At 32.7% G+C, this 15,505-nt stretch overlaps 2 protein-coding genes across 2 annotated transcripts in view; one reads left to right on the top strand and one right to left on the bottom strand.

Moving 5' to 3' along the window:
* The window catches only part of LOC129217404 (uncharacterized), a 43,994-nt gene extending 30,133 nt beyond the window's left edge, over positions 1-13,861 (top strand). Inside the window, exons 3-5 of the mRNA XM_054851701.1 lie at positions 8,359-8,404; positions 13,179-13,265; positions 13,754-13,861. Coding sequence (XP_054707676.1) covers positions 8,359-8,404; positions 13,179-13,265; positions 13,754-13,853 — 233 coding nt within the window. The 3' untranslated portion in view covers positions 13,854-13,861. The remainder of the gene's footprint in view (positions 1-8,358; positions 8,405-13,178; positions 13,266-13,753) is intronic.
* A 1,210-nt stretch (positions 13,862-15,071) lies between these two features.
* The window catches only part of LOC129216074 (programmed cell death protein 6-like), a 21,230-nt gene continuing 20,796 nt past the window's right edge, over positions 15,072-15,505 (bottom strand). Inside the window, exon 8 of the mRNA XM_054850221.1 lies at positions 15,072-15,247. The gene's annotated coding sequence lies outside the window, so the exon portion shown is untranslated. The remainder of the gene's footprint in view (positions 15,248-15,505) is intronic.

Here is a 15,505-nt window from a genome sequence, read left to right as displayed (position 1 = left end):
TAAGTTAATTCATCCTCAAAACTTTTACTCTTAAGTTTACTAAAATTTACAAATGATACTATGTTACAAATATTGATGGTTATCAACAATATCGCCGTAGAAAAGAAGAGTATAGAGGCCCCACACTTTTCAATGTAAATGTCAAATTCTAAAAATCAAGTTGAAATTGATAAGCAGCGTGTAGTTCCATACTCACCATTGCTTTTAAAAACGTATAAGGCTCATATAAATATCGAGTTTTGTAGTTCTAAAAAATTATTAAAGGTCCGTATTAGGTCGCATGTGAGTTAGGAGATACGGAAGAAATTGACGAAATAACGCAATGAGTGGATATATAAGCAGCAGCGAAGCTATCTGACATAATTTAGTTTCCTCATGTACGAAAGAGACCCTTCTGTACAGCTTCTTGCAGGTACATCTTGAAAACGGTCAACGAGTATATTTTACCGAAGATATTTTCTACGAAGAGCACTTAAACCATGAAAAACGACCCTGATTTTGATTTTTTTTTTTTTTTTTTTTTTGTATTGTCAAAAACCTAATGTGTTTGGCCCGATTCTCAGAAATAAAATTATTTACCAATGTTCCGCGCTATTTTACATGCATTGTAAAAAAAATCCGAAATGCATTTCGCGAATTGTAATTATTGGTAGCACACAATCATTGGGAGTTATATTTTCTAATGCAGGTTTTGCATAACGAGAAACAGTATTCGTCATTTGTTTAAGGTAATTTTCACGACATAATATTCAACACAATTATCATTTCTGTGGGGAAACTATATAACTTTTATGCTTGAAGATGTACTCCATAGAGTTAAACAAACACACCGATGTCCAACACCAGAATTTACACCAAAGATGTATGATGAAGCTTTAGCGTTGATTGAGGATTTATACATTTAAATTTCAAATTTGTTGTTTAGTCATTAAGGTGTGATATCACCTGATTGGTCACCGACTTAGTTGACCACTGTTTTGCAACTCAGAAAAAACAGTGCAATGACGTTGTCTTAGCTACAATTATTGTGAATAATGAGCCATTACTGACAGCTGAAAAAAAATTATAATCAGATTGTGCTGACCGTTGATGCTGAACAAGGCTATACAGTTGTCTTTGAAAACAAAGCCGTAAACATTCCAACTGATTTGTTAAATTCTCTGGATATACCAGGAATGCCAATAGACGATTTTCGGTTGAAAATTCGTTCACCAAGTATTCTTTTTCAAAGTTTAAACCCACCTAGATTATACAAAGGTACAAGTTTCTTCATCAAAATTTAAACGATTTTGACGGAAAAGTTTAAAGGAGAATTTTTTGTGTTACCACGTAAGCGATTAATAGCGTCATAATTTTCAAACACATTTGGAAGGCTTCAATTTCCGTTTTATTTAGCTTTTGAAAATACCATAAATAGATCTCAATACCAAACAATGTCTACTTTCGGTTTGGACTTGAAGCAAACATGTTTCTCTCATGGGCAACGACAGGGTGTACTGAAAAAGACTGACTGTTTTCAAAAATTCATAACAATGAAATGGTTAATGATAAAAAAAAAATAATTTTTGAAGGAAATTCATGTGGTGGGTCGTAAGTTTCGTCCTCCAAAGTTCCAAAATTTAGTTCAAGAAGTTTCCAATAGATGGCGCAGCAGATGTGAAACCGTAAATCAAAGAAAGACAGAAAATTACATCATAGTTTTTTGAAAAATGTTTTTAATGACAAAATTTCACAACAATATTTTCCAAATGCCTGCCGCCGGCTGCAACCACATTTCGCAATTGGAAGAAAAATCGGTGAATTCAAATCATTATTTTTTTAATTAGAGGCTTACTATCTGCACCGCCATCTATTGAAAAACTTTTGAACTAAACTTTGGAGCTCTGGGGGCGAAACTTACCGTCCATCACATGAATTTTCTGCAAAAATAATTTTTTTTATCATTAACCATTTTCCTGTTATAAATTTTTGAAAAACAGTCTCTCTTTTTCAGGACACCCTGTATCTACTGCCTACTTACGAGTGGGAAAGTTATCATACCTATTCGTGTTAGCAAAAGACAGGTTAAGCAAGAATATTGTGCACAACTAAATGGTTAGATAAATTTTAGTTTTTAGATAATAGAAGCAATAGATGAAAGTCAATGTTATCTACCTGATTTATAAAGTTTAATTTTTAAATGTTTTTAATTTAGTTAATGTATTTTGTAAAAAAAAAATATTGATAGAACTATAGATAAATTGAGATGAATAAAATTTAGTGTACATTCTGAAAAAGTATGTTGGCTTACGTTCAATTTCTACGTTCTGATATATTACAATCAGTTCCGATATTTACTATCAGTTTCAAGTTATTTCGCTTTTATTTTTGGCCGAAGTCATACTTGCAAAATTAATAAGCGTAAGTATAGTGCTTTAACCACTGCAAATTTAGTTTGCACTTACTAAATTCAATAATTACTTAATTCAGCCTAACACGTAAATTATCACGTAAATTATCAATCTCATTTGTTTTACAATTGGCAAGACTATTTTAAGCTTTACTAAAAACATTAATTAGATTTTATTAAAATATTGAGTAAAAGAATATTTTAATCCAACTACTTCGCCACAGCAACGCGTGGCTGGGTCAGCTAGTATATATATAAAATTAAGCAAAACAGAATTACAAATATTAAACAAATTATAAATAACAAATGATGATAAAAAGGAAAAATGCAGACAGCTATTAAGTAGGAATAGAAAAAGAGTGAATCCAGAGCCCATCAGCCGTGGAGGATTCATTAATTATGGTCAAAAGACCAAAATTTTAACTATAAACTAGAAGAGAATGCTTAAGCTCCAGTACATGTAATATAGAGTAACAATGGGCAAACGCACCACTTGCTAAGCTAAAAACAATAAACTAGAGCTCAAACCTAAAACTAAAAGCAGGGGGTTTCGCCTCGACTAATTAGGAAAACAAGTTCCGATAATTAGCCTACCACGGGACAGTACCTGCCAATAACAAAATTGTCTTACCTAGAAATCCGCATAAACAAATCCTGTCCGTTTATCAGGCTGAACAACGGATATATATATATATATATATATATATATATATATATATATATATATATATATATATATATATATATATATATATATATATATATATATATATATATATATATATTTATTTATATATATATATATATATATATATATATATATATATATATATATATATATATATATATTTATTTATATATATATATATTTATTTATATATATATATATATATATATATATATATATATATATATATATATATATATATATATATATATATATATATATATATATATATATTTTATATATATATATATATATTTATTTATATATATATATATATATATATATATATATATATATATATATATATATATATATATATATATATATATATTTATTTATATATATAATATATATATATATATATATTTATATATATATATATATATTATATATATATATATATATATATATATATATGTCCTTATATATTATTTCTGTAGCCTATTTTTGGTTTCTATGCCAGATTTTCCTCAATTCTTGATCGATTTCTTTGATTTACCCCTTATTTTAAAGCTTATGGTGCTGGCTATTGACGAAAAATAGACCCACGGTCTAAAAATTGTTTTTTTCAGCTGAAAAACCTGTTTTAAAGAACCAGAATGAGGTTTTCGGTTAAACTTATAACTTTAATTTGCGCTATGACCGACAGAGCTGAATAGCTTGATCGGCAGAGCGTAACCAGGAGAATCCGTGTTCGGGCTCACGTCCGGACAATCTGCAACAAAAAATTAAGAGAAATATCGCGCATTACATGATCGCTTAATTAAGTGAATAACGACTATGAAGGAAGAGAATAAATGAGAAGGAAACGCTCCTTGCTGATATGGAAACTTGAAGTGACTTTGTGCTAAATTACTTCGGAATTGTACGTTTTTTTTTTTTTTCTTTTTAAGCTTTGGCTCTGGTAAGAAAATTAAAGCATAATGTAAGCGAAAATATAAGTAACAGGTTTAAGATTTCAGACTACAATAGAATTGTTTTTTGTTCAGAAAAAAAATAATAAATCGTATATTAAAATTTATATTCTTCTAATGAGTTTTTGACTCTTTGTACAAATAAAAAAATTACTACCTCAATTTGAAGGGTAAAATATATATTTTTTCTTCTTTTTGCAAAAAAACAAATAGCTTATCACATTTTTACTACATTCGAAAAGCTACGCTTAAAAAAAGAGCATATTTCAATTTATTTTGTATTTTAAACCGTTCTGTTAAATGATGAACACGTGCTGCCATCTAAGTCATAACGGTTCAAGCAGCCTGCGGTAACAAATTGTAAAAATTTTCAAGAATAAAAATATGTTTCTTCAATATCTTATATATTATTCCCTTCTCATTTTAAAACTTATCAGGCTGGCTAATGAAGAAAAATAGACTAACGGTCGAAAAATCAAGTTTTCGAAAACGCCCCTTGCTGTTTCAAACCTTGATGCTGCCTGTAGTTCTTATGCATTTTTTAAAAGCAAAGTTCTAATGCAGTTTTCCATTTTTTACGTCGCTTTCAGCAAAAAAAAAAAAAAAAAGCCTGTGTGTGTGTTTATATTTTAATAAAGCTTAAAAGCACTGGACTTAGTTGTTCGGTTAAATTGATAAGTTTTTTTCGGTAGAGCGTTCGGCTATAAACTATTCGAACTTCGGGCAAGTTTGGGCTGTCCGAAAGAATATCAAATTTATATTAGTATTACGCATTACATGTACTCATAACATACAAACGTAATAAAATAAATGCAAAAATGTAATAAAAAAAATACTTGGTGTTTCGACTCCTTTATGCAGGCTACAGTTATCATTCGGATAAGTTGACTGTTAATCGAAGAGTGTTCTTCCTTTTTTTAAGCTTTGACTACATCCAGACCACTCAGCATAATGTAAGCATGAAAAAGTATTAGATTTACCAAAAGGAAATCCTTTTTGTGCAGAAAAACATTTTCATTGTATGCTGAAATGTAGATGTTTCTAATAGCAGTGTTCGATTTTTTGTACAAATGAAAAAATACTACGCCAAATTAAAACTACGAGCTTCTCCCAGTAAACGTTTAATTTTTTATTCGCGCGAATACGATAGAAAGCATTAAAATTATTATCAACTTCATTAGCAAGAAATCATTTTCTACTCCTCTGCTTTCTGCTGAAAAAAAATACATTTTGTCTACGTTCGAAAAATTACACTTAAAAAAACAGACTCAGTTCAACTGGTTTTGGTTTTGAATTTTAAGTGTTCGATTAAAAGAGAAACATGTGCGGGCATTCAAACCGTAACTGTTAAAGCAACCTTCTATGTGAAATAGTTCAATATTCAAGGATAAAAAACACTTATTTTCAATCTAATTTATTACTTCTTTAGAATGTTCGTTTCAATCGCTACGTGAGATCTTCGTCATTCTTTAATCAAATTCCATGCTTTTCGAATAATTTTAAATCGTATCATGCTGGTTAATGACAAAACATAGAAGCATGATCTTATTATTATTATTATTATTATTATTTTGGGCAAAAAGCTTTTTTGCTGTTTTTTATTACGCATTCCTTCAATGAATAGCTTTCGAAAAGGAAGGCGCAATTGCTAGGTTTGTTGGGGTGTCGGGCTCTTACTCAGAATGGCGCCAATCCGAATCCGTGCCAATAAATATCTCTTTAATATTTCTTTTTTTCCCGTCAGATGCTCACATGGGCGGGACTCTGTTTGCCACAACCTGTTTTTTTACATGCACAATTATTGCTTTTTCACGAGTCACTACTCAGCCCACACTTTTAATGATATTTATGTTTGAATTGAAAATATGTACGACCAAAAGGTGAGCGATGATCAAATTATCACAACGTTGTAGTTAACGAGGTTTTGTTACTGATGGGTTTAAATTACATACCTTCTCTTCTGCGCTTACTTTTTTTTCGGTTCTTCTTCATAATGTTCTTCCTTTGAAATACTTAAAGAGCGAAATGCCTTATGAAACGATTCGAAGCACAGTGCGGAGTTCCGCACGGGTCGACTAGTATATATATATATATATATATATATATATATATATATATATATATATATATATATATATATATATATATATATATCCCCTCTAGACAAGATGTTAAAGGTGGAGACTAGTGGTCGCCACTTGCCTGTTGAGTACGAAAAAAATTTTGCCGACTAAAAAATATCAGGGCAGTTGCCAAAGCCGGCGACCGACAATTCCAGAAAAAGAAAATGAAATATGTGATAAATGGGCGATTAAAAATTATCTTTATTTTAACTTCAGACATATATGCTTTGAGTTCGTTATATTTGTATGATGTCTTATGTTTCTAATTTTAAAACCAGATTTTAAATTCATATTGTATTTTTCAGAAAGGAACTGCAATTGAATAAAGAAGTCTAAGACATAAGTTTGTACATAATACAATATTACAAAAATACCGTGGTGGGGAATGTAAAAATTAGTTTTAGAACATGGTTTGAAGTGGCCACTAACTTTTTAGGTTCATTGCCCACTATCAATTTTTTTAGTCTGGAGCTTTGCAGAATTATGGGATATATCGAAAAAAAAAAAAAAAGGAAAACATCCATGATTTTTTGTTTCAAGATTTTGGAAGTTTTATTCTTGTTACAATTTAAAGTCTTTCCAAGACTGGGGGATTTTTTGGGGTCGCATCAGGGATGATAGTGGACTAAAAAAAAATTTTCTGAAGACTGAAATTTTCGGAAACTACAAAAAAGCTCGACCCCCTAAAAAATCTTCAAATATGCATACAAAAATCATTACAAAAAAAAAAAACATTTTAAGAGTTTTTTTTTAATACATTTTCAGATTTAGAATGTGTTGTTAGCTCAAAGATTTTCCAAAACGGCAACCCAAATTTTTGGACATTTCGGATCACAAACACTCCTGGGTCGGATTTATGGGAATGACCCCCCTAAACCCGACCATGAGCACGATGAACATATTTAAAAGCAAATTAAAAAAAATTCAGTTTTGATTTTTTTTTCCATGCAATTTTCATGGTACAGTCGAATCTTGATAACTCGTAGTCAAAACCTCAAATATTTCTTTATCTCGAAGTTTTCATCGGGTCCCAAACTGTTGAGATTGTTGTGGAAACTTCTCATAACTCGAACTACCTATCGAACGTTTTAGCTGTTCCCTTGGTGCTTTCGAGTTATCGAGAGTTGACTGTATATTTGCAAAAAAAAGAAAGAAAGAAATGTAAATATGTTGGAGGCTTATATGAAGATATATTTATTTTTCTAATCATTTTTTTTGTATTATTAAACGAATCTTGTCATAGGTTTGTATTATGCTCTGAACGGGGTCTTTTTTTTTTCTCCCATTAAAATTTGTTTGGAAAGTACATTTCAGCGGCCCTCAACTACGTAAGTTATAACGAGGAACAATGTTCCTAAATAATTTTCAAAATATTTCATTTTCTTTCAAATATTTGCAGAAAAAACTTTTTTCTTTGTCTGTTTGTTCATATATATTATCTACTATTTCAATTGTTTAGAGTGAAAATTTTCCTATTTTCTCATTATTAAGTGAAATTAGCACCCACCCCCTCCCCATTTCTAAAAAGCTGAAATAGGGGGTGTACCTGCCCCTTTCCCTCCCTTGCCCTCAAAGCTATAGGTTTACATAGGGTGACATGAAAGAGAGAACATGAGCGACAGCCTGACGTCCTCGCATGAACATAATGAAAAATCCTAACCATTATTATTTAGGGTATGAGAAATGAGTTATTCATTGCAATTGCTACTTTGCTACTGCTAAGAAAAAACAAACATAGTTTTGATCTGGGGGTGGCTGCAGCCTTGACTGCAGAGGCGCAGCGAAGAAAGGATTTTGGGGGTGAAACACCCCCCAGAGCCATTGGTTTTAAGATAAATGAAAATTCTAATACATTAGTTTATGCATATGAAAGGGCTGTTTTGATCAAAAAATCCCCTTCAGAAGGTATTTTTGAACACCCCCCCTCCCCTAGCAGGTAAATTTCATCAACCCTCCCCCCCCCAGAAGGTTTTTGTTAGCCAAAAATCCCCCTTCAGAGGGTATTTCTGGCTGCTCTAGTGCTTCACTGTATCATAAAAAAAAAGCACAAATACTGTTCGTTTGAAAAACGTCCTGCTCTCGTAGGTCATCCTGTATTAATTACTCAAAAGTAGCAGGAAAACTTTAATAAAATAATATTTCGAAATAATTATTTACTTTTCATTTTGTGCTATTAAATACATTTCTGTAATAATTGTTTTGTAGGTGCTGGAGTAAAAAGAAACCACACTGCAGCATTTATGTGGTTTAGGTAAGTACAAAGTTTAAACCTAGAACTACTATGGGGGTTTTGACATAGCTTTAAATAAAATTCGGAAGGTAAAATTGTGATACATTAAAATTGTGCTCAGTTAAAAAATTACTGAACAAATTTTGCCATTCGTAAAAGTTAAGTCTTCGAAAAGAAAAGTCAGGTAAAAAAGGGAGTATCTGAACAACAACATATTATTAACACAGGAAAGAATAGAATAACCGAGTTAAGAGATGATGAAAAAACAAATCAAGTTGAAATCTCTAATTTTGTTCCCTTTTTCTTTTTTTTTAAAAATCTCCTAGTTGTTTTTATTTCCTTTAACAAACGAGCTGATGTGCGCATCACATGACTTCCTTTTAATCCAATTTGATGTCATTTTCACATTATTGGCAATTTTTAATGTGATTCAATAGTTTATTCTCTGAATATCACCAGCAGTGGCCAAATTGAAACCAGATTTTAAATAAATAAATAAAAAAAAATGAATTTTGACAGATTGAATTCAAATTGTGTTTTTCACAATCACGAGTGTGTGTATGTAGGCGTGCTTGTTTATGTGTGTTGTGTGTCGGGGTATGTGTATGTGTGTGTAGGCATGTGTGTTTGTGTCTGTGTGCAGGCATACCTGTGAGTAGTTGTGTGTATGTGGAGGGGGTGTTGTATGTGTAGGCATATGTGTTTGTGTCTGTGTGCAGGCATGAATGTGTGGGTAGTTTGTATGTGTGTGTGTACATGTGTAGGTGTCTGTATGTAATTGTGTGTGTATGTGTTTGTGTATGTGTGTAGGTGTATGTGTTTGTGTGTATATGTGTGTGCGTGCATGTGTGTGTGTAGTTGTGTATGTATGCGCGTGTGTGTAGGACATGGATGCAACCCTGGAGACGGCTTTCGCTATAGGAGCAGCATCATGAGGAGCCGGTCAATGGTGGTGGTGCGGAGGGTGGCGGCGGGAAAATAAAATCAAAGGACATCAAAACAGTCAAGTGAGAACAATTAGCAATCGTGATTGCTCAAAAAATCGCCAAGTTGGAGACAAAACTTGGCGATCAAAAGATTGGCAATATATCGCCAAGTGTCTGCCAAATTATAACACCACTTGAGTTTACATCAAAATTAACAATGACTTTCCCCCAAAAAGGGGCAAAAGACCCCCTTTGAAGCATAGAAATGCAATCAAAAAGGAAGGTGCAGAACTAGACCCAAGTAGGAGTCTATGTACCAAATTTCAACTTTCTAGGACATTCCGTTCTTGAGTTATGCGACATTTTCACGGAGCCGAGTCTTACTGAAAAATTGCTTCATTGCTTACATCAACTTTTTCGAGTTCCACTTTCAATCTCTGGTCTAACAAGCCTCTATATTTTTGGGAGTTCATCATACCTTTGATTGGCACAAGGCATCTGGTACTTTTATAAGAAAAACAGCCCCAAAACATCTTCTTTGACGGATGTTTAACTGTTTGATCAACATGTGCCGCTGTGAGTTTTTCGTTGACACTTCTTCTGATGTAATGAGATCGTCGCCCTTGTACCAAAAAATGACTCTCGTCTGAAAATAATACTCTCCTCCAGTCGTCAACAGTCCAGCTAACATATTTTTTTGCCCAAGCACATCGCTTTTTCATCATAGCAGCTGTCAGTAACTGCTTCTTTTGAGGTCTAATTGATGTTCTTCCACCTTCAATAAGACTTTTTCTTACGGTTGAATCGTAAACAATAACTCCAGCGTGTGCTAAATCTTGCTGAAGTTCCTGGCTGGTTTTCCTAGGGTTTAATTAACTTTCCCTTATCAAAAAAGCTTCATCCCTTGCTGTTGTTTTTTTTTCTCTCCCACATTTTCCTTTTCTGTTCACCTCAATCGCCCCATTATCTTTTTTTTGCTTTAAAATTTTATTGACAGATCCCAAACTCACATTACACTCCTTGGCAATGTCTCTTTGAGTCATGGATGAGTGTTCATGCAAAGTAACGATTTTAGTTCACTTTTTTGGAGTAATATCCATTTTCAAAAGCAAGTTATAATGCGTCTGTGCAGATTAACGTCACAAAAACTAAAATTTTGCAAAAAAAATGCGCGTCGTCCGTAGCATGTAATGTTGTACCACTAACTGACTGACACATTAACAAAACAAAATGGCGGCTGTATTGAATGGTGGCTGTATCTCGTAATTGTAATGTTGCCAATTACGAGACAAAAACAAAATTGTGTAATTTTTGTCGTGTTCACATTAATTCACACACTACTGTACCTCTCTTGCTAACGTCGGTTCCAGCCCAAAAATGCATTTGAGCAGCATTACGCGGTTAAATTTTGCGTGGAATTTGGTAAATCGGCCTTAGAGACTTTAGAGATGTGTAAGCAAGTGTTGGGAGATAATTTTTTGTCAAAGGCGCATGTGTTTCGGAGGCACAAGTGTTTCAAAGATGACCATGAGGGCATAGAGGATGAATCTCAAGCAAGGTGTCCGTGAAACAGCAGAACGGATGCAAATGTGGTGCTTGTGTGTGTGTTGTGCTGCATACGTACCTCCAAAGGCAGCGATTGAAGCTCATAAGTTGGGGGGGGGGGGACAAAAAAAGAAAAGAAAAATTGCAAAAAAAAGGTGAAAAGATTCAAAATTTTATTAGGGCTGGTTTTGAGAGCAGATAAGTGGAAATTGACGTAAATCTAACAACTTAACTCACGTTTTTCTTATATAGACAATCATTTTCCCCGAAGAAGCACTTAGGCATGAATTAGACTTACCTTATTTATTACGGTATTTCAAGATGTCACGAACACTTGGTAATATGGTAATCACTTCACTAAACCAAATATGGCTTTTTTAAATAAAACAATTGATTTACTAATATCTAAACAATAAATACGTAAACTAAAAGTTAATGCTTGTGTTAAATAATGTTTCGTAAACAAATGTGCAAAGCAGAACAAATAATTATGTTCTGAAAACTTTGACACTTCTGCTTTTTTTTTGTAATTTCTAGTTTTGATTCCGTATTAGGAACATAAAATCAATTTCCCATAAAAAATGAAGGGGTGGTTGCCCCCCTCTAAATCGCCGCCACTGCGGATCGCCATATAAGTTGGAGAATGGTTGCAGATGAAGTTGGAATAGATAAAATGACAGTTCACTAATATAATGCTCCCTTTCCTTCCAAATAAAAACTATAGCTATGAAACTGTCAAAAACTAAAAAATAATTGGGGGGAGCCATTTGCAAAAAGTGGGAAGTCGAGGGGGAAAATGGTAGTCATATTTGGATTTAGGGGGGGGGGGGGTCATTTTACATAAGAATGAGCAAGAACTATGTCAGGAGCGCTTTGTAGCCATTTTTTGCCGTGCAGTGTAACTAAACATTTCCAACACAAATGTCGTGTATCATTGAAGTCTTTTTTTTTCTTTGTCTTATTTTGAAAAATGAGATTTTCATTTTTTCCCTTACTCATATCAAAAAGAGGGGAGGCGAAGTGTTGTGCACTTGTAGCACAAGTTTTCTCAGGAAAAATCAGAAAAAGAGGGAGAATGGGAGAGACATGATGTTCACAGGCCTTCTGTGCTACAGGTTTTATCACTGGTAGCGTTTTAAGATTGGTGCAATGAGATTCAAATTATGAGGCCTATATATATTGAAAATGGAATGCTGTAACATAACTGCAGCCACTTCCTAATCAATCCACAGTGGGTAATATTTTCAAAGCAGAAGTAAGTTAAAATTTGAATTTTGCGATTCCTTTTTCATATTGCTTTATGATATTTTTAAAAATAATCAAGGAATGAATATTTTGAACGAGCAGATACTTCTAACGATACTTCATCTTGTTTGACTAAAACTGACTTCTCTTAAATAGCATGTAGGATTGTAAATTCAAAAAAAAAATTACTTTTACTTTATTGAATCAAAACTGTTAAGAACAAATTTGATTCATATAAAGGATGGTCACTGAACAAGGCAATTCAGGTACTGAGTTTGGTGGAATTGTAATAAAATAGCAAGTCTGAGGAAATAAAAGTTTTTGGCCAGCTTTTGACCTTTGCTTCACAAAATAATATTTATTTGATATGATGATGTAAAGTGATGTTGGAGAAGGACTTTTCCAGCTGTTGATTTTGTTCTAGCGTCTGTGGCGTTTCTTCTAATGGGGATATTTTAGTACAGTCGCCAAATTTTGGGCAGTAATCTTTCATTTTGTCAATATCAGCAAGGACAAAATACATTAGTGCCTTGCCTCTGGCGTTAAAAATTTGGTAACAATTTTTAAAAACTGCTAAGAATCGCTGTAGCTATTGAAATTTTTCCTTTCTGACTACACTTTCAACTTAAGCGCATCCTGTCCCATTACTAAAATCAATTTTATTTGAAGTGCTAGTGAAAAATAGAAACATTGAAAACATATATATTGCATGCAGGGACGGATAAAAAGGAGGGGCGATTGCATCTCCCTTGAGGGACCCTCCACCGGTAATTTTTCCAAAATGAAGTTCAAAAAACGCAAATTTAGACGAGTTTCATTGATGTTGGGAGAAGGGAAGTTTGGGTTTGGGACCCTATTCCAGAACTGTTTTGGAATTTAAGTCCAAAACCTTTATGATCAATATTCTTAAATCAGTATAAACAGAAAAAAGTAAGTAATAAAAATAAATCACCCCTCCCTTGTAAATTTTCTGGATCCGTCCGTATTTTTTCAAAAATGTCATTTAATATCTTCATCCACTAATTTCTTCAATTCTTATAGTTATAAATCTAAACATTGATTTTATATTCATTATCCAGGAAAGCAGCAGACCAAGGGCATGCTCATTCAGCTTACAACCTTGCTGTAGGACATATGCAAGGCTATGACACCGACATTAAAAAAGGGTAAGTATAATTATAATTTCAAGAATAGAATAGTCACATTAGCAGGCTCAAGTTTCAATTCCAGTTTTGAACAACATCTACTTTCATTTATTAAGTAATTTGCCAGTCTGTGGAATACCGTAACTGCATGCCAAATGTAAGTATACCTCCCTTAAAAGATTACTTTACACTTCCTACAAAAAAAAAAAAAAACACACACACACACACACACACACACACACACACAAAAAGTTTATTTTTTGTTTGGACCGTCTACAATACCATTCAATGGGTAAGAGTTTGATATCCACAGAAGAAAAACCTACCCAAGACCGTTTTAAAGTGTTCAGCAGCAAGTTAACCGGGCTGTCTGGTATGTTGCATGCATTTTAAAGTGGTTATGAAAATTATTTTGCAGCATGAAAAAAGTCACCTAGCCTCAAAATGTAATTTTTGTGATTAAATAGAATAAACTATATCTAGATTTTAAAATAATAATTTATTTTCAGGGAAGCGCATGACCTGATCAAATATGCATTGGATAATGGGGTCGAAGAAGCACATGATGTATTTCACAGAGTCTGCTCAAAAGGGCACTGCAAGCACTAAGATCACTGTACTTACACGCTTTATTAGTGTAATAAAGTTTCTTTTGAAATGTGTTGACTGCATGCATGATCTAACTCGTAAATTAAGCTCCGAGTTTTGATGTATTTTACATGAACGAGGAATTAATTTTTCTAGAAAAGCAGTAACGGAACAGGGCTCTGGCATAAATTCACCCTGAGGACCACACATGTTGCTAAAATATGAGAACAGCATTAAATAGGGTTCTAAAAACCACAAAAATAGGAAACCATTTACAACAAAAAAAATGTCATACACAATTTACAATATTGCAAAAATTTTGAATTGAAAAATTACACCAGGGGAGCCCCACTTAGAGGGGATCATGGTGCAGACTGCGCCATTGAAATTTTTAGGGGGCATGAGGGGGTGTTTTGAGGAGGGCTCTTGCCCTGAGGGTTCACAATACTTAGGGGGGTGCACCCTTGCTCTTAGGAGGAGGCACCCCTGCTTACACAGTGCGTAGAAGCATAGAGTACAAAAGCTCAAAGCTCCAGATGTCTATGTACCCTAATAAGATACTTTCGATATCCAAAATTAAATGGTTCATATATGATTTTCACGCAGATGTAGTGCAAATAGTATTTTATTTACTAGCAGCCAAGGAGGTTGGATGATTCGCCTTTTTGTTGTACTCTTGAGTTTGTTCAGATTTAATCTCAATTCATTCACAGCCTGAACAATTTCTAAACATTAATTATTGTAAAATGTTTCTGAATAAAGATGAAGTAAATGAGCTCCATTATTATTAGCTTATAAAGCTATTATTATTAGTGTTCAATTTAAGAATCAAACATTTTTTCAAATTAAAATTATATTTGAAAGTTTTTCTTGAAAGAGTAAGGTCAACTTATGAACAGCGTTGACTTATGCCCTTTTTACAAAAAGTAATTTATTTCTGATTTTAATTTTTTTTTTAAATGTAATGCAAACATTTTTATGCATCTCTTTTATAGTAATGGACCGAAGTTCACTAAATTTAATACTGCTGAAATTTTTAAAGTACCAAAAAAAAAGTTAATGTGATGCTAATCTCCCGGGGTAAAACCCGATCATTTTCTATGAATATAATAATTTCAAGTAATTTGAATATTGAATACTGAAGAGTCTAAAAAAGCAGATTTAACAGCTGGAATGTCGATCAAGTTATTTTTGCAGCAAACAATATTTTGTACAAATTAGGTAATTAGGACAAATCAATAACATTTAATAAAAAGACTTTTATTACAGTGAAAAATAAAGTATATAAAGTTTTTTTTCCAGTAACAACAGTCTAATGAGCAATATGAGCAGATTGATTTCCAATTCATTGCATGAAGAGAAGCATTGATAAAAATTTCAGAGAAATAAATGGCAGACAACAATTCATTTTTGATCTGAAAAATAATTAATATTTTTTAAAATTTGAAAGACAAAATTTGAAATACAAGATACTGCTATATTGGCATTTTTAAATCTTAATTTATGAGAATACATGTAGTTTTTCAAAAACTTTTTCTTAATTAATCTGAGACAAAGCTATGTAGAACAATACCTAACACAATAGCAGCAGCAATTATTAACAACTAGAAAATCGCCCGTGAAGGCACTACGGGTGAAAATTGTTTCTACATTTGAATGAAGCAATTGCCTGC

This window comes from Uloborus diversus, chromosome 2 (genome assembly GCF_026930045.1).
Source record: "Uloborus diversus isolate 005 chromosome 2, Udiv.v.3.1, whole genome shotgun sequence".
NCBI classification, from domain to species: Eukaryota; Metazoa; Arthropoda; class Arachnida; order Araneae; family Uloboridae; genus Uloborus; species Uloborus diversus.
Note: the sequence above shows the minus strand (reverse complement) of the source record. Positions and strands in the feature narration are given on the sequence as shown.